This window comes from Corythoichthys intestinalis, chromosome 7 (genome assembly GCF_030265065.1).
Source record: "Corythoichthys intestinalis isolate RoL2023-P3 chromosome 7, ASM3026506v1, whole genome shotgun sequence".
NCBI classification, from domain to species: domain Eukaryota; kingdom Metazoa; phylum Chordata; class Actinopteri; order Syngnathiformes; family Syngnathidae; genus Corythoichthys; species Corythoichthys intestinalis.
Genome location: NC_080401.1, coordinates 60407441 through 60427772, shown reverse-complemented (window position 1 = coordinate 60427772; position 20332 = coordinate 60407441). Strand labels below are relative to the sequence as shown.

The window sequence follows — 20332 nt, the reverse complement described above, 5'->3', positions numbered from 1 at the left end:
GCATCACTATGTCACTTCCTGCTGGTATGAAGTCACTTCCTGTTGCTGTTGGGCATTTCCATGTCACTTCCTGTTGATACTAGGTCAATTCCTGTTGATTTGGGGCATTACCATGTCACTTCCTGTTGATAATAGGCCACTTTCTGTTGATTTGGGGCATTACTATGTCACTTCCTGTTGATCTGTGGCATTTCCATTTCACTTCCTGTTGATAGTAAGTCACCTCCTATTGATTTGGTGTATTTCAGTGTCACTTCCTGTTGATAACAGATCACTTCGTATTAATTTTGGGGCATTACTATGTCACTTCCAGTTGAATTAGAGCATTTCAATGTCATCTGTTGATGCCAGGTCACTTCACGTTTATTTTTAGGGCATTAATATGTCACTTCCTGTTGATTTGGGGCATATAATCATCATTTCCTGCTGCTATTAGGTCACATACTATTAATTTTGGGCCATTTCCGTGTCACATTCTATTGATATCGGGGCACTTCCTGTTTATTTGGGGGCATTACTGTGCCACTTCCTGTTGATTCGGGGAATTTCCATGTCACATCCTATTGATATCAATTTACTTCCTGTTAATTTGGGGGCATTTCACGTCACTTTCTCTATATAACACTTCTCTTCCTGTTGATCATTTCCACGTCACTTCCTATTCATATGATGTCACTTCCTGTTAATTTAGGGACAATGTAATGTCACTTCCTGTGTACAACAGTTCACTTCCTGTTGACCTTAGGCATTTCTATGTCACTTTCTGTTGATCTGGGGTATTTCCATGTCACTTCCTATTAATATGATGTCACTTCCTATTAATGTTGCAGTATTATTATATCACTTCCTGTTGATAAGAGGTCATTTCCTGTTCATTTTGGGGCATTTTAATATCCCTTCCTTTCCATAATGGGTGACTTCCTGTTGAGATAAGATCACTTCCTGTTAAATTTGGGGTATTCTTATATCACTTCCTGTATATATTGGGTCACATCCTATTGATTTGGAGCTTGTTCATGCCACTTCCTATTGGTCAAGTCACCTGTTAGTTGGCACATATATGACACTTCCTGTTGATAATAGGTCACTTCCTGTTGATCTGGGGTATTTCCATGTCAATTTCTGTTTGTATGAGGTCACTTCCTGTTAATTTTGGGGTGTTATTTTGTCACTTCCTGTTGATACTGGGTCACTTCCTATTGATCTGGGGCAATTCAATGTCACTTCCTATTAATATGACGTCACTTCCTGTTAATTTGGGGGTATTATTATGTTACTTCCTTTGATAAGAGGTCATTTACTGTTAATTTTGGGGCATTTTAATATCACTTCCTTTCCATATTGGGTCACTTCCTGTTGAGATAAGATCACTTCCTGTTAATTTTGGGGTATTCTTATCTCACTTCCTGTATATATTGGGTCACTTCATATTGATTTGGGGCTTCTACATGTCACTTCCTGTTGATACTGGGTGTCAAGTTGAAAAATAGACCCTTAGGTATACATTTGTAAAATTACCCAAAAATAAGGAGAGAAGACACTCAGTGATCTTGGCCAAGGAGAGCAAAAGAGTAACTACACTGTAAATGCTAACATTCAAATTAATTAAATGTGATAAGTGAACTAAACTCAATTTTCATCAACCTGTTGTGAACACTACTTTTAAATAAGTAAGTAGTAATTTGGGGTTGGAGAACTTGCTTAACTTGATATATCCCAGTTAAGTCAAATTAGAAAAAATAATTTCTTGTACCCAGTGTCCTTTGGGCGTTCTATCAGACATGCGCAGATCTGCCCTGCCCACTTTCGCGCTCTTTCCAACACCTTTCTCAGTTATTTTCGCCATTGTGGGTTTACTTGTCCTCAGCACACTGATTTGGTAAGTACATATTTTACTCTTTTGTAAACCGTCGATTTGTCTTGTTGTAGTGTAGTAGCCTGTGTGCTGCCAGGGAGGAGAAGTGTCAATTACATCAAATATCACCGCTAGCAAGCATGCTATATGACCGTGACAGGAACCTCATCATTTTCAGAAACAAATGTAGACTACAGTTTATGGTAGACTCCCATTTTATACCGGCCGGCGTTTTGAATTCTTGACAGACGGGGCTCGTAACGTTTTTAGGCGATGGGAGAGGTTTTTAAAACCGATTTAAAACAGTTACCGAGCGGTTTTAAGTTAGCTAGACCGAGGGGAGGTTCGCTTCCTGTTTTAAAAATAAAAACACTAATTCTATCGTTAGCGGGTGTTTTATTTTGTGAAACTAACAGGAAGTGCCTTAATCACTACGGCTAGCTTGAGTAGCGCCGAATTTGCACGTTGTGGATCTAAACGGCTACTTTCTCACGTAAAAATGTTAGAAATGTCGATAAAGTGATTTATTTACAGAGTTAGTGCTAGAATTAAGTCAGCTTCAGCCTTTCTATTTCGGCTCAGGTAAGAGCTAAATGCACAGTCAGACCTTATGTGCGCCAACGTAATCGGTTCTTGCGTTGGAGCAGGGGTCCCCAAACTACGGCCCGCGGGCCGGCCGGATACGGCCCGCCTCCACAATTGGTCCGGCCCCCTGAACCCCCCCAATAGTGTTATTATTTCCTGGCTTTTTTCTGTGAAGAACCCAGACAGGGTTATTTGGTTATTATCTATTTAATTAATTGTGTTATTATTATTCATTATTATATGATATTATATTATGTTATAATTATTTTTATTTCAGAAAGGGTTATTTAATTATGGCTTTCTGAAAAACAATAATTTTTTTACATTTAGGCACTGCTGCAATCGTCACACTTTTTCTGTTACAAACTGACCCGGCCCCTCATCAGAGAAGGGAAAAGTCATGTGGCCTTCATAGGAAAAGGTTTGGGGACCCCTGCTTTAGAGTGTTTGTCATCTGCCCTTCCATTTGCTTTTCTTCATGTGCAGTGCTCCCCCTCCATGTTTGATCAAACTGCACTGATAATTTGAAATTGTTTTAAAATGCATTAATCGCAAAAATCAGAGGACTAGATCACATTTCCCCCTGTTATTTCACCACTTTAACTTTGGTCTAACCTAATATAGGAATACAGATAGAAAGAGTGCAGAGATCACACTCGACGCCATAACAACCTGGTGTGTTTAAGGTTGGTCATTTATGTGCCTATATTTTGAAATTGTTGCCTTAATTTTGTGTTCTTTTTCACCATCCCCCAATCAGGCTGAAGCAAATGGTCAAAAGTCCACACATACCTCAGTCTCAGCAATTACAGGTATGTTTCATACACTGATCAATGAATCATTTAATATTTGTATTTGTTTCATGGGTTGGGATAACAAACATGCATTAATGTTTTTACAGATGGATTAAGAAATTAATTGTACATCTCAATTTGAATGTTCAAAAATAATCAATTACGTTAATTTAAAAATAACTCATTGTTAAACATTTTAGTTTGTGAATATTAAAATAATTTATTGCAGATTTTAATTTGTGATTAAAAATAATTGGACATTTTAATTTGTGACTGTTAAGAAAAAATTTAACTTTTTTTTTTTTCTAACAAGTTCTCAATGCTGAAATTATCATGTCTTTTCAGGTCAACCAAAGCAGTATTCTCTAATGCAGTGGACTTGCAAGTACTGCACATTTTCTGCTGAAAAGAGCCTACTTGCTTAAGCATTACCGCTTAAAACATGGATACCACACTCGGACATCCCTACTCCCATGTCTTCATAAGGACTGCCTCTGCACATTTAAATCTTTTAATGCACTCAAAGTACACCTATCGACATGGCACTCTCAAAAAGATGCAGGCAAAAGTGGAGAAACTGCATTTGACCGTCAGTTGTGCAACTTTGTGGAGCCCTGCTCAGAAGCAGACTTCTTTACCCATTTGCGAGGACATCTTAAGCTGAGGCAAATGGTTACTTGCCCATATCAAGACTAACTTTCAGAGCAGTATTTATTCGACCTTCACTGCACACAAAAGCAAAGAAATGTGAAATGTGTTTGAGCCATAGTGTGGGTAGGACATTTGTGTCTAAATCATTCAATCCCAATAAAAGTTGCTTTAATAAAAAAAAACTTATTTTTAATCAAAGAAAAAGAACCTTTTGCAAAAATATATTTTTTTGAAAATATATATATTTTTAAATATATATATTTTTTATTGACGTGTCACTTTTTTTTAAAGGAAAAAGTTTAAAACTTTTTTTTAAAGTGGAAAAAGTTTTGAACGCATTTCTTTTTTTCTTTTTGAAGTGGAAAAGGTTTTAAAGGCACTTTTTTTTCCGATTGAATCATTTTGACACAAAGATACGACTTCAACGCTACTTCCGACATGTTTGAGTGGCAGGTGACTACACCAATGGCATAAAAGAATGACTAATGGCCACCAGGGCTCCATCGAGCCATCGGACTCTGCTCGAGTCCAAGCCGAAAATAGGGCACTGGTACGGGGGGGTGACATTGGTATCTCACTGGACTGCCCGCGCTGGTATGGTGCGCTGCTGCTTAATGTGATTCAAGAGGGGAACTTCACCCACTGCCCTGACGTGACGGTTGGCAATCGGGGTCCAACCGCAGTGTCGCGACGCGCCGGTATGGGAGTGGCCGACGAGTGGCCCGACACTAGCCTGCCCAGTAGCCCGCGCCGGGAGCCCCGTCGCTTCAGCTTTGAATGAGTGTCGTGTCAGTCGCGGGCCGTCTACTCAACAGCTGGCCTCCGCGCCGGGGTAGTGATATCGGGGTCCGCCAGTGTGCCGCAACAGGGCACCGTACCATCGCCGGCACACCGGTGAGATGCCGATGTCACACCCCCGTACCGGTGCCCTATTTTCGGCTTGGACTCGAGCAGAGTCCGATGGCTGGATGGAGCCCTGGTGGCCATTATTTTTGCTTCCTGCTTTTATGCCATTGGCGTAATCACCTGCCACTCAAACATGTCAGAAGTAGCGTTGAAGTTGGATCTTCGTGTCTAAATGATTCAACCGAAAAAAAGTGCCTTCAAAACTTTTTCCACTTCAAAAAAAAAAAGTGCCTTCAAAACTTTTTCCACCTTAAAAAAAAAAAAAAAAGTTTAAAACTTTTTGCTTTTCAAAAAAAAGTGACACGTCAATTAAAAAATAAAAATTAAAAAAAAAATTTTTTTTCCAAAAAATATTTTTGCAAACGTTTTTTTTTTCTTTGATTAAAAACAGTTTTTTGATTGAAGCAACTTTTATTGGGATTGAATAATTTGGACACAAATGTCCTACCCATAATATGGCTCAAAAACAAAAAGGATTGCTTCGATCAAAGAAAACAGTTTCAATGAAAAATAAAGCGTAAATTTCTGAGTCTCAAATATTTTTTCACATTCAAACCTTTTTTTCTACAATTGTTTTTTTTTTTTTTTTTTTTTTTTTTTTTTTAATTGAAGTGATTTTATTTTGAAAATATACATTTTTTGTTTGAAGCAACTTATTTTTGGATTGAATAATAAAGACACAAATGTCCTAGCCAAAATGTGGTCCAAATGCAGAATTACATCAATCAAAAAAGTTGTTTCAATAAAAAAAAAAAAAGAATTAAATTTTTTTAAAAAAATTTCAAAGAAAAATAGTTTTCAAACATATTTTTTGACTTACAAATTTATTTTTGCATTCAAACAAATTTTTTTGATTGACATGACTTTTTCTTTGATTGAAAAAATAATAATAATATATATATACTAATGAAATATTTTTGAATAGAAATTACTTTTTTTTTTTTTTTTTTTTTTGAGGAAAAAGCTTAATATGAAATTAGAATTTGAATAAAAATAAGACACATATTCTTGGTAAGATTTTAGGTTTCTCAGGTGTATAACTCCAGTACACGTTTTGCATTTACTCTTTTAGTGATGTGAAAAAAACAAAGTATCTTGTTTACTGTATCAGGTGTTAAAGTGAAATTTGAATTTGAACTGAGTTGTGTGTTTTAAAAAGAGTTCTGTATTTTTATGTTTATTTTATCACTGCTGCACAGTTTAAACCATGGCACAATGTTGATTGTAGTTCCAGTTTTGATCACTAATATTGTTGGAGAAATCAGAACTGTTAGCTTTACCAGAGCTCAAGCTCATGTTGTAATGGGAAACTAGTTTGACGCCATGTCTTCAATGCTGAGTTAATGTCCTGAAATTATGATAATAGGATCTCGCCTGTTAGTCTTTGGAAATTACAGGATAGGAGTGGACATTGATGCAGTTCAGGTATTATTCAGTAATTTCTGTAGCAAAAGGTTATTTTAGGTACTTGTACTTTGTATGAGGTGCAAAATGTTTGCAAAAGTAGGTTTATAATTAATCCACTGATTGTTCATTGATACTGAGCATTAACCAAACACCGTTCAGCCTGCCAGGAGCCAGTGTCTCTCATTAAATGCACTTTTGAGCATTTTAAAGTAAATTTTAATTCCATTGAATTAATCCAATGAGTGATCTCCATTTATTGTGTTTTGGGGGTCATTACTGTTAGATAATGTGTTTTTAATGAAATTAGTATGTGCAGATGTAATTTCTATTGTGGAATTCTTTTAGGTCAAGAAAATTAAGTTGACCTGAATATGATGGGAGTACTGTGCACTCAAAATAAACAAGTTACTGTAATCCAGTTATTTTAGTTAGTTTGAGTACTGCCAACTCAATAAAAACAAGTGATTATAATCCAAATTTTTTAAGTTAATTTGAGTACTGCCAACTCACAATAATTAAGTTAATCAAATCTAATTCATCTAAGTCAACATAAATTAATTTTTTTAAGGCAGCAAGTTTGCATATATTTTTTTAGTAAAGTCAACTTTTAATATTTTACAGTGTAGACAGAGGAATGCTAGATTACGCTGTATAGTCACCGAAATTGATCTAAGGAAAAACCCTCCTTGGTATTTTTATTTAGGGGTTTGTCCTAACACAGAAGGGTGCCGCCCTGAGGGAGGGGGGAGCAAGCTGGAGACACCCATATGATTTGGGTTGACTATGTGTGAGCATGTAGGTGGAACTAACTAAGTACACGTGTGTAAGCAAAGGCACATGTAAACAACGGTCAAAATGACCCAGACATTTCAGTTATGCAACGCTGCGGCCATGGAAGATGTCCTCAAATGGAAAATTGTGTGGTGGTCCTAGCCCACACTCCCCTCTACTGGCTTTTATTGTTGTTACACTTCCTGTTTTATGTGGCATGAGCTCAACCTTGGCAGACCTGGGAGTGCACCTGCAGCTCATCACAATCAACTCTGCTTTTAAGGAGCGGCCTGGGCAGCAAGCAGGTGCCAGATGATTCTGCCAGTCACCATTGGTACATCGGCCAACTAAGCTTGTAGTTTGTGACTCTGGTCTTTGAACTTTTTACTAATTCTGTTTTTTGCCATCAGGACACCCACCCATCAAAGCCCTCGCAGCCACAGCCATTGACCATTCAACCCACCAGCTGCTCAACACTCTGTCCTTGTACAATAAATACCACTTCACACTTCATCTGTTTCCGGCTCGCATTTTGGTCCAAATCAACTTTGCCTACCTTGCCTTAACAAATTGTCGTCGAAGGTCTAGACGAAAGTCCAGACGCCAGGTGCTGAAGATGTCTCGGAAGGTCTAGTTACGCAATGATGCGGCCATGAAGCAAAGCAGTTGTCATCTCGACCCTCTTTACTCTTTGTAACACTTAAACATTATACTACAACCTAGTATAGCAAGCAATAATCATTTACTGGTTATATCAATAAGAGAAAAATATGGCAATATGTATTATTTATGGTATACAGTATATGAGCACAAGCAAATATTCAATCAATCAACCCTCGATAATTACCTCAACACTGGGTCACTTCCTATTGATCTGGGGCATTTCCATGTCACTTCCTATTAATATTACGTCACTTCCTGTTAATTTGGGGGTATTATTATGTCACTTCCTTTGATAAGAGGTCATTTCCTGTTAATTATTGGCCATTTCAATATCACTTCCTTTCCATATTGGGTCACTTCCTGTTGAGATAAGATCACTTCCTGTTAAATTTGGGGTATTCTTATATCATATATTGGGTCAAATCCTATTGATTTGGGGCTTGTTCATGCCACTTCCTATTGGTATCAAGTCACCTGTTTATTGGCACATATACCTCACTTCCTGTTGATTTTGGGGCATTTTTCATTGGCCGCCATCGAACACCAGGCCAACCAGCGATGCCGTGCGTGTGAGCGTTTTCTGCTTCCCCTTCCTGGCAGCCAAACGGGAAACGGCCGCGCGCGTCAGCGGATCACGCTGAGGCCTTTGGACAGGAAGCGGCCGTTGTCGCCGTGCCAGCGCGGTTCTCGCCCGCGGCCGCTAATCGGCGGCAACGGCCGAACGGCCTGCCGCCTGGCTGAGCGCGCTCGTTGGCCGGCCGGGCGCTCGGCCAGGCCGCGCCCACGGCCGACGCGCCGTCCGTCCGTCCGTCAGTACGTCTCAGAGCCCGCCTTGAACTTTCGTCATCGGGACCCCCGGGCGCCATCGGACAGAGATGTCAGCGGGACGACGTGTTGATGGATAGCAACACAACTACACGACCGCATAAAGTGCAAAACAAACACTTAATTCTCATTGTAAGTGGTTTGTGTGTCTGTCATGTTGTGTAATAAAATGTCGATTTGTTCCTAGTCACGTTGCGTGTCATCATGTTGTGCGTGGGCGAGTGATCAATTTTGTACGATGTTGTGTAGTTGTGTGTATTTGTAGTCACTTTTTGCGTTACGGCTACTCATTTTGTGGGCTTTGTGTGTTGTTGTGTGTGTGTGTTGCGTATACTTTTTGAATGCGTACTCGCTAGTACAGTGTCATGTTGTCTGGTCGTTCCGTGTTGTTGTGTGTAGTTATGTAGTGTCTCATCATTTTGTGCACTGTGTGTAGTCATGTTGTTTTTGGATCTGTGTAGTCACTTTTTTGTGGTCCTGTTGTGGCTTGTTATGCTGTGTTTTTTGTATAGTTATGTATTTTGTGTAGTTATAAGGGTAGTCACTTTTTTGTTGTCCTTTTGTGTAGTCATTTTTGTAAAATGCTGTGTATTTATGTGCTCTTATTGTGTACTTGTTATTATTTTGTGTGCTGTGTGTATTGATGTTTTGGTTTTGCATGGCCGTGTGGTTGTGTGGTCATTTTTATTTAAAATGTGTAGTTATGTTGTGTATTTGTTATCATTTATGTGCTGTGTGTATTCATGTTGTGTTTATGCATGTAGTCTTGTTGTGTAGTTATGTGGGCAGTCACTTTTTTTGTAGTGCTGTTGTGGGTGTTGTCGTGCTGTGTGGTCATTTTTATGTAAAATCTTGTGTAGTTATGTTTTCTGTTTTTTTTTTTGCATGCAGTCATGTTGTCTTTTTTTGTGCAATGACATGTAGTTGTATGTAGTTTGTGTGTAGTTATGTTGTAATCATTTTGTGTCTGTAATTGTTTTGTTTGCTGTATGTAGTCATGTTTTTGTATTATGCTGTGTAGTTGTGTGTATTCATTTTCTTTTGAACAATGTTTTATAGTTGCGTGTAGTTATGTTGTACTTGTTTCATTTTTGTCTTATTGTTTTGTGTGTTGTGTGTAGTCATTTTTGTATGATGTTGTGTATACTTGTAATCATGTGGGTCTTGTCATGTTGTGTCTACTCATTTTGCGGGCTTTCTGTGTATGATTTGTGTGTTTATTGTGTATACTTTTTCAATGTGTAATCATTAGCACAGTCATTTTGCGTGTTGTCTTGTTGTGTTATGTCATGCTCTGTGTTCGTGTAGTCATTTTGTTGGCACAAAGATGTGTAGTCATGTTTTATAGTTGGAATTATTTTGTCTAATAGTTTTGTAGATGTGTGTACTTGTAATTATATTGTGTGTCTGGTCATGTTGTGTCTACTCATTTTGTGGATTTGGTGTGTAGTTTTGTGTGTTTGTTATAAATACTTTTTGAATGTGTAGTCATTAGTACTGTCATTTTTGTGTGTCGTCCTGTTATGTCTTGTCATGCTGTGTTGTTTGGTCCAGTGTTGTGTAGTGTTGTTGTAATCATTTTGTGTCTGTAATTTTTTTGTTTGCTTTGTGGAGTCATTTTTTGTATTATGTTGTGTATTCATGTGTAGTAATTTTGTTCTGAACAATGTTGTATAGTTATGTGTAGTTATGTTGTACTTGTATCATTTTGTCTTATTGTTTTGTGAGCTGTGTGTAGTTATTTTTGTACTATGTTGTGTAGTTGTGTTTACTTGTAATCATGTTGTGGGTCTTGTCATGTTGTGTCTACTCATTTTGTGGGTTTGGTCTGTAGTTTTTTTGTGTTTGTTGTGTATACTTTTTCAATATGTAGTCCTTAGTGCAGTCATTTGGTGTGTTGTCCTGTTGTGTTATGGCATGCTTTGTGATGTGTGTAGTCATTTTGTTGGTACAATGTTGTGTAGTTGTAATTATTTTGTCTCGTAGATTTGTAGTCATGTTGTGGTTTTGCATGAAGACATGTAGTTATGTGTGTAGTCATTTTTGTGTAGTGTTGTGTAGTTGTGTATAGTCATTTTCTTTTGAATAATGTTGTACAGTTGTGTGTAGTTACGCATTGTGCTTGTAATTTTTTTGTCTAATTGTTTTTTGTGGTGTGTGTAGTCATTTTTTGTCTAATGTTGTGTAGTTGTGTGTACTTGTAATCATGTTGTGTGTCTTCTCATGTTGTGTCTAGTCATTTTGCGGGCTTGGTTTGTCATTTTGTGTGTTTGTTGCGTATTCCTTTTGAATGTGTAGTCATTATTACAGTCATTTTGTGTGTCGTCCTGTTGTGTCTTGTGTGTAGTCATTTTTGGTACGATGTTGTGTATTTGTTCGTGTGCTGTGTGTAGTCATTTTTGTATTATGTTGTGTGTTGTGTGTACTTGTACTCATGTTGTGTCTACTCATTTTGCGGGCTTTTTGTGTGTGATTTGTGGGTTTATTGTGTATACTTTTTGAATGTGTAGTCATTAGTACAGTCATTTTGTGTGTTGTCCTGTTGTCTTGTGTCATGTTGTGTTGTGTGTAGTCGTTTTGTTGGAACAATGTTGTTTAGTCATGTTTTGTAGTTGTAATTATTTTGTGTCATTATTGTCTAGTTATATTGGGGTGTTGTATGAAATTATGTTATCTAGTTAGGTGTGTAGCTATTTTTTGTGCAGTGTTGTGTAGTTGTCTGGAGTTATGTTTTGTACTTGTAATCATTTTGTCTAATAGTTGTGATCATCGTGTAGTTATGTTGTGTTTTTACATTTTGTGTGTTGTGTGTAGTTATGTGTGTAGTCACTTTTTTGTAAACCTTTTGTGTCTTGTGCTGTGTGGTCATTTTTTTTAACAATGTTGTGAAATTGTGTGTATTTATGTTTTGTACTTGTAATCATTTTGTTTCATAGTGTAGTCATGTTGTGTAGTTTTGTGTGTAGTGTGTCACCCTGTTGTGTAGTTGGTTGGTTGGTTGGTTTTGTGGGGGGGACCCGGTCTTCCGCAGGCATCGAACGCACCGTCGATCTGCTTCCTCATTTCAAGTGGAAAAAGAAGTAATGACGTGGAAATATGATAATGTACAACGCTTGGGGTGACGCCCCCCCCCCCCCCCCCCATTCCCCTCCTTATTACCCAGAGTGCCCTTGTGCCCCTCTCCCTTTGCCCACAATCGCCACCCCCCCCCCCCCCCCCTCCTGGTATTTCTCGCAGGGAGTCTCGGCCTTTCACGACTGGACAAACATTAGCGAGCGGTCTGGCTTGTTTTGCATCAAAGCGACGCCTGATTAGCATAATTTGAGGATGAGAGCCGCCCCCCCAATTTGGGACACCGCCCCCTCCGGTAGAGGTGATAGCCCCACTGAGATAGCGCCCACGCTAACGGGAGAGCCGACGGGATTTGCGCCCGATCGGTCGTCGACGAGGAGCGACTGATGGGACGCGACAACCAAGGTCGGCGGCAGCGACTTGATCACGTGACAGACGGCTGTCAATCAAAGTGGCAATTTCATCTTGTTTGCATTTGGTAGGCTGTCTTGAAAGCTTCATAGCTCTCATTTTAAACCCTCTGTTAAACCTGGAAAATGCCGACCACGTCTTTTGCCCTAATTTGAAACCTAAACCTGAAATCCGACTTTTGAGACCAATGCTTTGATTTGAAAATTGACTTTTGAAGTTTGATCCCGGTTTGAAACACAAGTTTAAAACCCTAACTCAGGCTTCAAACCTTACTTACTTAGCAGTGTGATTTTGTTCCCGGCTGTGGAACAGTGGAACAGCTCTCAGGGTCCTCCATGGTGAACGGGAGTTCGCCCGACCGGTCTACATGTGTTTTGTGGATTTGGAGAAGGTTTCTGATCTTGCCCCACGGGGACTCCTGCTGGGGACGCTTCGGGAGTACGGGGTACCGAACCCCCTGGTAAGGGCTGTTCGGTCCCTGTACGATCGGTGTCAGAGTTTGGTCCGCATTACCGGCAATAAGTTGGATTCGTTCCCAGTGGGGGTTGGACTCCGCCACGGTTGTCCTTTATTCTGTCTTGGCGTTACATTGAGAGTAACAAGTAGACAGATGGCGAACAAGAAAGAGAAGGAAGAAAGGACTCAGTCGCTTCACTTCCAGTGTTTTTACTGAACCTCCTTTTCACAGAATTTCCTCTTATCTTTCTTTTTTTGTAAAACTAACACACAAAAGGTACATAGCATGTCAATAAACAGAAACATTTTTAAATTGCCACAGTACAACTCAACCGTCCCAATGAGTCACATAAAATCAACAAGACATTGTTCATTAGCTAACCGCTAGGTTATCTTAGCATTAGCGCTTGAGCCCGCTAGTTTTAGTGTTAGCTCGCAATAAGCGTTAGCTCGCAATAAGCATTAGCTCGCGATTAGCATTAGCTCGAGTTTGGTGTTAGCTCGCTAAACAGCATAATAAAACTAGAAACTGCAATTTCAGGAAGAATTACTATGGGGCTTTGCTGTGGAGAGATACTGATCTTAGCCCCGCCCAGGTTGGTCTGGGGACATTTCGGGGACAATATAAGGTCACTTCCTGATGATTTGGGGACATTTGGGGGGCGTATCCTGGTCATAAGAGGTCATTGGGGACATTTGGGGGGCGTGTCCTGGTCATATTAGGTCATGGGGGGGTCCTGGTCACATCAGGTCATTTGGGTACATTTGGGGGGCGTGTCCTAGTCATCTCATGTCATTTGGGGCGAGCATCCTTGTCATAACAGGTCATTTGGGACCTTTGGGAGGCGTGTCCCAGTCATATCAGGACATTTGGGGACAGTTGGTGGGCATCAGGTGATTTGGGGGCATGTCCTGTTCATATTAGGTCATTTGGGGGGCGTATCATAGTCATATTAGGTCATTTGGGGGGCGTGTCTTAGTCATATTAGGTCATTAGGGGGACATTTGGGGGGTGTATCCTGGTCATAACAGGTCCTTTGGGGACATTTGGGGGGCGTGTCCTGGTCATATCAGGACATTTGGGGACATTTGGGGGTGTGTCCTGGTCATATCAGGTCATTGGGGGACACTTGGGGGGCGTGTCTTGGTCATATTAGGTCATGGGGGGGTCCTGGTCACATCAGGTCATTTGGGTACATTTGGGGGGCGTGTCCTAGTCATCTCATGTCATTTGGGGCGCGTATCCTGGTCATAACAGGTGATTTGGGGACCTTTGGGGGGCGTGTCCCGGTCATATCAGGACATTTGGGGCGCATATCCCGGTCATAACAGGTCATTTGGGGACCTTTAGGGGGCGTGTCCCGGTCATATCAGGACATTTGGGGCGCGTATCCTGGTCATAACAGGTCATTTGGGGACCTGTGGGGGGCGTGTCCCGGTCATATCAGGACATTTGGGGACAGTTGGTGGGCATGTCCTGGTCATATCAGGTGATTTGGGGGCATGTCTTGTTCATATTAGGTCATTTGGGGGGCGTGTCTTAGTCATATCAGGTCATTTGGGGGGCGTATCCTGGTCATAACAGGTCACTTGAGGACATTTGTGGGGCGTGTCCTGGTCATATCAGGACATTTGGGGACAGTTGGGGGTGTGTCCTGGTCATATCAGGTCATTTGGGGACATTTGGGGGGGTCTTAGTATGTCAGGTCATTTGGGGACATTTAGGGGCCTTGTCCTGGTCATATCAGGTCATTTGGGGGCATGTCCTATTGTCCTGTTCATATTAGGTCATTTGGGGACATTTGGGGGGTGTCCTGGTCACATCAGGTCATTTGGGGGACATGTCCCGGTCATATCAGGTCATTTGGGGACATTTAGGGGGCGTGTCCAACAGAACAAGATCCTGGATACGAGCAGCCAAAATGAGCTTCCAAAGGTTGTCCTGGCTCTCTCTTAGAGATGGGTTGAGAAGCTCACTGATCCGGGAGGGACTCGGTGTGGAGCCGCTATTCCTCCACTTTGAGAGGAGCCAGCCGAGCTGGCTCGGGCTTCACTGGAGAGATGTTCCAGGCATGTTCCACTGGCGGGAGGACGACCCAGGACATGCTGGAGAGAACATATCTCTTCTGGCCTGGGAACGAACGTCTTAAGATCCTGCTGGAGGAGCAGATTGAAGTGGCTCGGGAGAGGGAAGTCTGGGCTTCCCTGCTAAAGCTGCTGCCCCTGTGACCCGACCCCGGAATAAGCTGTAGATAATGGATGGATTTGAAACACAGGTTTTGCACCCTTCTTTACAACCCTAACTGTAGTTTGAAACCCTAACTCAAGTTTGAAATCCTATTTTGGAACCCTCGCCCGAGTTTGAAACCCTGATTTGAAACTTTAACTCGGGTTTTAAACCTTGCATTTAAACCCATCACCTAAGTTTACAACCTTAATTCAAATTTTAAACCCTACATCTAGTTTGAAACCCTACTGCAGAACCCTGACCCTAGTTCATTCATTCATTCTTTCATTTTCTGAGCCGCTTATCCTCACTAGGGTCACGGGGGTGCTGGAGCCAGCCCCAGCTAACTATGGGTAGTAGGCGGGGTACATCCTGAATCGGTTGCAAGCCAATTGCAGGGCACAAGGAGACACACAACCATTCGCACACACAATCATACCTAGGGACAGTTTAGAGTGGTCGATCACCCTACCATGTTTTGGGGATGTGGGGGAAAACCGGAGTACCCGGAGAAAACCCACCAAGGCATGGGGAGAACATGCAAACTCCACACAGGAAGGCTGGAGCCCGGGACCCTGACTTATTGGTTGTAACTCAAATTTAGAACTTCAGTTCAGGTTTTATACCTTAGTTTAAACCTTAAGCCCTACTTTTAAACCCTGGTCGGGAACCCTCAATCTAGTTTGAAACCCAACTTTAAAACCCTAGTTCAGGTTTGAAACCCCAGTTTAAACCTCAACTCAGGTTTTAAGCCCGAATTTGATATCCAAATGTTTTAAACCCTACTGTGAAAACTTCAACTTAGTTTGAAACCCCAACTTGAAACCTCAACCTAACCCAAGCTTGAAATCCTGTTTTGGAGCCTTGACCCTTGCTTGAAACCTTAATTTGAAACCCTAATTCAGGTTTTAAGCCCTACTTTAGAACCCTACTTCTATCTTGAAACCTTACCGTGAAAGTTTGAAACCCTTACTTGAAACCTGAACTCAAGTTTTAAACCAAATTTCTAAAAAAAAAAAAAAAAGCCAGTTTAAAAACCAAAATTGAAAACCTAACCAGAGTTCAAAATCCTATTTTGGAACTCTGACTTTGAAAACCAAATTCGAAACCTTAATTCAGGTTTTAAACACTAACTCTAGTGTGAAACCCTGCTGGGGCACCCCAACCCTAGTTTGAACCCCAAATTTAAAACTATAGCTCAGGTTTTAAACCCCAGTTTAAACCTTAACTCAAGTTTTAAACCCTGTCTTGTTTTAAACCCTACTGTGGAACTCTCAACCTAGTTTGAAACCCAAACTTAAAACCCTAACCTAACCCAAGGTTCAACTGTGAAACCCTCAACTTAGTTTGAAACCTAAATCTAAAACTTTACCTCAGGTTTTAACCCTACATTGAAACCTTAACTCAGATTTTAAACCTAAGTTATGCTCTAAACTGGGCCTGGGTCCAAATGGTTTAGATGTCTATCGTGGTCCATGGCAGTCACGGAGTTAAGTACTGAAACAGACCAAAGTGGAATGTAGAGGAGGGGTTAGGGGGGCTCATTAAGTGGGGGTCCTGCTTGTAAAAGTCCAAGTCTTGAGCTCTCACTTCCTGTCTTCTTTTTACTTCCCAGCCCGAAGGAGCGGTCGCCCTGTTGTCCTCAGCGTATTTATTCGGGAGGGGGGGACATGCACGTAGGGTCCGTCCGGTCACACGTGGACCAAACACGCACCCCCGCCAGAAGAAAAAGACAAAGACAAGCGGAGCTGAGCTAAAAAGTATTGTCGTGCCCGCTAAGTGACGGAGCAGATGGCTCCCTCCCTGCTTCAAATGCTTTCTTCTTCTCATAGGAAATTTTGAAGCAGTCTGTTCTAAGATGGCCGCCGTCAGCGCCCTCTTCCTGCTGTGGCTGGCGGTGGCGTGCCAAGCCGACGAAGGTGAGGAGGCGGTCGCCGGCGTGGTGGAGGTGGCGCGCGGACGCTCCGTCTACCTCCGGAGGGAGCAGCTGAGCGTCCGGGCGGAGGCCGACGTCCACTGCAAGGTGGAGGTGGTCCTCAACGAGCCAATCACGCAGCGCGTTGGACGACTCACGCCTCAGGTCGGGAATAACGGCGATCATACTGTCGATGCGTGGGGATGCTTTGGTTTCTGCTGGTTGACTTCTTGTTGATTTTAGGTCACTTCCCGTTGATTTTGGAGTTTCTAAGGGTAATTTCCTGTTCATGGGCCACTTCGTGTTGATTTTAGAGCATTTCAGGGTTACTTCCTGTTGATTTTGGGCCACTCCCTGTTGCTTCTAGGTCACTTCCTGTTCATTTGAGTTACTTGTTGATTTTGGCCATTTATAGGTAACTTCCTGTTCATTTTGGATCACTTCCTATTGATTTCGGGGCATTAATGGGTCACTTCCTGTTAATTTCGGGTCACTTCCTGTTGATTTTAGGGCGTTTATGGTTTATTTCCTGTCGTTTTCAGGTCACTTCCTGTTGATTTTAGGGCATTTATGGTTTATTTCCTGTCGTTTTCAGGTCACTTCCTGTTGATTTTGGGGTCTCTATGGGTAACTTCCTATTCATGGGTCACTTCCTGTTGATTTTAGGTCCTTCGTGTTGATTTTGGGGCATTTCAGGGTAACTTCCTGTTAATTTTGGGTCACTCCCTGTTGCTTCTAGGTCACTTCCTGTTGATTTGAGGGCATTTACGGTTCACTTCCTGTCGTTTTGGGTCACTCCATGTTGATTTGCATTCCCTTCCCACTTCCACTCGATTTAGGTTCACTTCCTGTTGATTTGGGGGCATTTAAGAAGGGTAACTTCTTTCAGGTCACTTCCTGTCGATTTTGGATCACGCCCAATTGATTTGGAGTCATTATTACCAGGTCACTTTCTGTTTGTTTTGGATCACTTCCTGTTCATTTTGGGGCGTATTGGGGGCATTTCAGATCTCCTCCTTTTCTGGTTGTTGTTTGTTTTCACAATGATGACGGCATGATTTTTGTTGTTCTCAGGTGTTTGACTGTGACTTCCCGCCGGAGGAAGTCATGTACCAACACAACGGAAGTCCTCTGTTGGACACCGACCGAGTCTTACTGCGCATCTACTGGTCTGTACAGCAATCATTTTAGTAGCTCTATCCATTTGACTTGTGTACAATCATCCTTCTGCTGTGGATTTAGTTTCATTTCTGGGTCATATCGTGTTGATTTGGATCATTTACAGTACCTTCCTGTTGAATTTGTGCCTAACGGTTTTGGGCCATTTACAGGTCATTTCCTGTTGGTTTTAGGTCTTCCCAATGCTTTTGTGGCATATGCCCCGAAACACAGGAAGTCACCCAAAATGTGCAGGAGGTGACATGAAAATACCTCAAAATATACAGGAAGTGACCCATTAATGCCCCGAAATCAACAGGAAGTGACCCTGAAATGCCCTTAAATCAACAGGAAGTGATCTGATATGAACAGGAAATAACCTTAAAATGCCTCCAAATCAACAGGAAGTGGCCCGATACCAACAGGAAGTAACCCCAAAATGCCACAAATCAGCAGGAAGTGACCCGATTAGAACAGGAAGTGACTCCGAAATCCCCCCCAAAAAATAGGAAGTGATCCCGAAATGTCCTCAAATCAACAGGAAGTGAACAGATTAGAAGAGGAAGTGACCCCAAAATGCCCCGCAAAAAACAGGAAGTGGCTCAATAACAACAGGAAGTGACTCCGAAATGTCCTCAAATAAACAGGAAGTGAACAGATTAGAAGAGGAAGTGACCCCAAAATGCCCTGCAAAAAAACAGTAAGTGGCCCAATAACAACAGGAAGTGACCCCAAAATGCCCTCAAATCCACAGGAAGTGATCTAATATGAACAGGAAATGACCCTAAAATGAACAGGAAATGACCCTAAAATGCCTCCAAAAACAGGAAGTGGCCTGATACCAACAGGAAGTAACGCCAAAATCGCGCAAATCAGCAGGAAGTGACCCTGAAATGCCCCCAAATCAAGAGGAAGTGATCCGATATCAAAAGGAAGTCAACTGAAATGCCCCCAAATCAACAGGAAGTGACCCCGAAATGCCTTTATATCAACAGGAAGTGGCCCCGAAATGCCCTCAAATCAACAGGAAGTGATCTGATATGAACAGGAAACTACTCTAAAATGCCCCCAAATCAACAGGAAGTGATCCGACATCAAGAGGAATTCACCCAAAATGCCCCCAAATCAACAGGAAGTGGCCCCGAAATGCCCTCAAATCAACAGGAAGTGATCTGATATGAACAGGAAATTACTCTAAAATGCCCCCAAATCAACAGGAAGTGATCCGACATCGAGAGGAATTCACCCAAAATGCCCCCAAATCAACAGGAAGTGGCCCCGAAATGCCCTCAAATCAACAGGAAGTGATCTGATATGAACAGGAAATTACTCTAAAATGCCCCCAAATCAACAGGAAGTGATCCGATAGAAAAAGGAATTCACCCGAAGTGCCCCCAGATCAACAGGATGTGGCCCAATATCAACAAGAAGTGACCCCGAAATGCCCCCAAATCAACAGGAAGTGACCCGATATCAACAGGAAGTGCCCCGAAAATGTCCCTAAATCAACAGGAAGTGGCCCGATGCCAACAGGAAGTAAAACAGAAAGTGACGCGGGAATACCTCAAAATGAGCAGGAAGTGACCCAAAGTGTTGATTTCGGGTCACTTCCTGTTGATTTTGGGGCAATTTGAAAATGGATGTGGAATTTTTCTGTCCAATTTTGGCAGAATCGAATTTTTTTTTAATGTTGCCCTGGCGCTAGGTTGGGCCTTTCTCGAACGACGGTGGAGTCGGCCGTGTTGCACGTCCGGGTGGTGGACCCGTCGCCGGGTCTGGTGGACTTTGGGCCCACTCTTCTGGTAGTGCCGGCCTTCTACGGTCTGTCCAACGCCATCGACGAATCGGTGGTCCGCGTCCGAATTACGGGGGACGCGGCGTGCGCCGTGCGTTCTGTGGCGTCCCCCGGGGTCCTGACCGCCGGTCAGCTCGTGCTGGGGGATGACGCCGCCCAAAGGAAAGGTATGGTTCTTCTGTCAGGCGACCATGTGACAAGAAGTCCAATTTTTTTCCCCTTTTTGGACATCCAGGTCGCGACGCGGCGGCGCTCTGCCCGGGCAACGAAGCTTGCGTGCGCGGGACCAAGGAAGTGGGCGTCCTGAAGACCAGTTGCCAGGACTTTCTGACCTCCGGCCTCAGGTACCAACATCTCAGGCCGCCCTCGCCCGACCTGGACTATATCGCCATCAGCGTGGAACTGCGGGAGCGGGACACCAGGGCTCTGCTGGAGGTAAGGAAAAATTGCAATGGTTGCTTTGCTGTGATATCGGGTCACTTCCTGTTGATTTGGGGGCATTTCAGGGTAACTTCCTGTTGATTTGATGCATTTTGGGCTAAGTTCCTGTTGATTTGGAAGCATTTTAGGGTCGTTTCATGATCATATCAGATAACTTCCTGTTGATTTGAGGGCATTTCTGGGCCACTTCCTGTTGTTCTAGGGGCATTTCGGGTCACTTCCTTTTGATATCGGATCAATTCCTGTTGATTTTGGGGCATCTTGGGGTCACTTCCTGTTGACATCGGGTCACTTCCTGTTGATTTGGGGGCATTTCAGGGTCATTTCCTGCTGATTTGCAGCATTTCCTGCTCATAATAGATCACTTCCGGTTGATTTGAGGGCATTTTGGGTCACTTCC

At 42.3% G+C, this 20332-nt stretch overlaps 1 protein-coding gene across 1 annotated transcript in view; it reads left to right on the top strand.

Annotated features, from left to right (window-relative positions):
• Positions 1–16244: 16244 nt before the first annotated feature.
• Positions 16245–20332, top strand: part of frem1b (Fras1 related extracellular matrix 1b) — a 59735-nt gene continuing 55647 nt past the window's right edge. Inside the window, exons 1-5 of the mRNA XM_057841424.1 lie at positions 16245–16383; positions 16456–16703; positions 17613–17707; positions 19402–19658; positions 19727–19926. Coding sequence (XP_057697407.1) covers positions 16482–16703; positions 17613–17707; positions 19402–19658; positions 19727–19926 — 774 coding nt within the window. The 5' untranslated portion in view covers positions 16245–16383; positions 16456–16481. The remainder of the gene's footprint in view (positions 16384–16455; positions 16704–17612; positions 17708–19401; positions 19659–19726; positions 19927–20332) is intronic.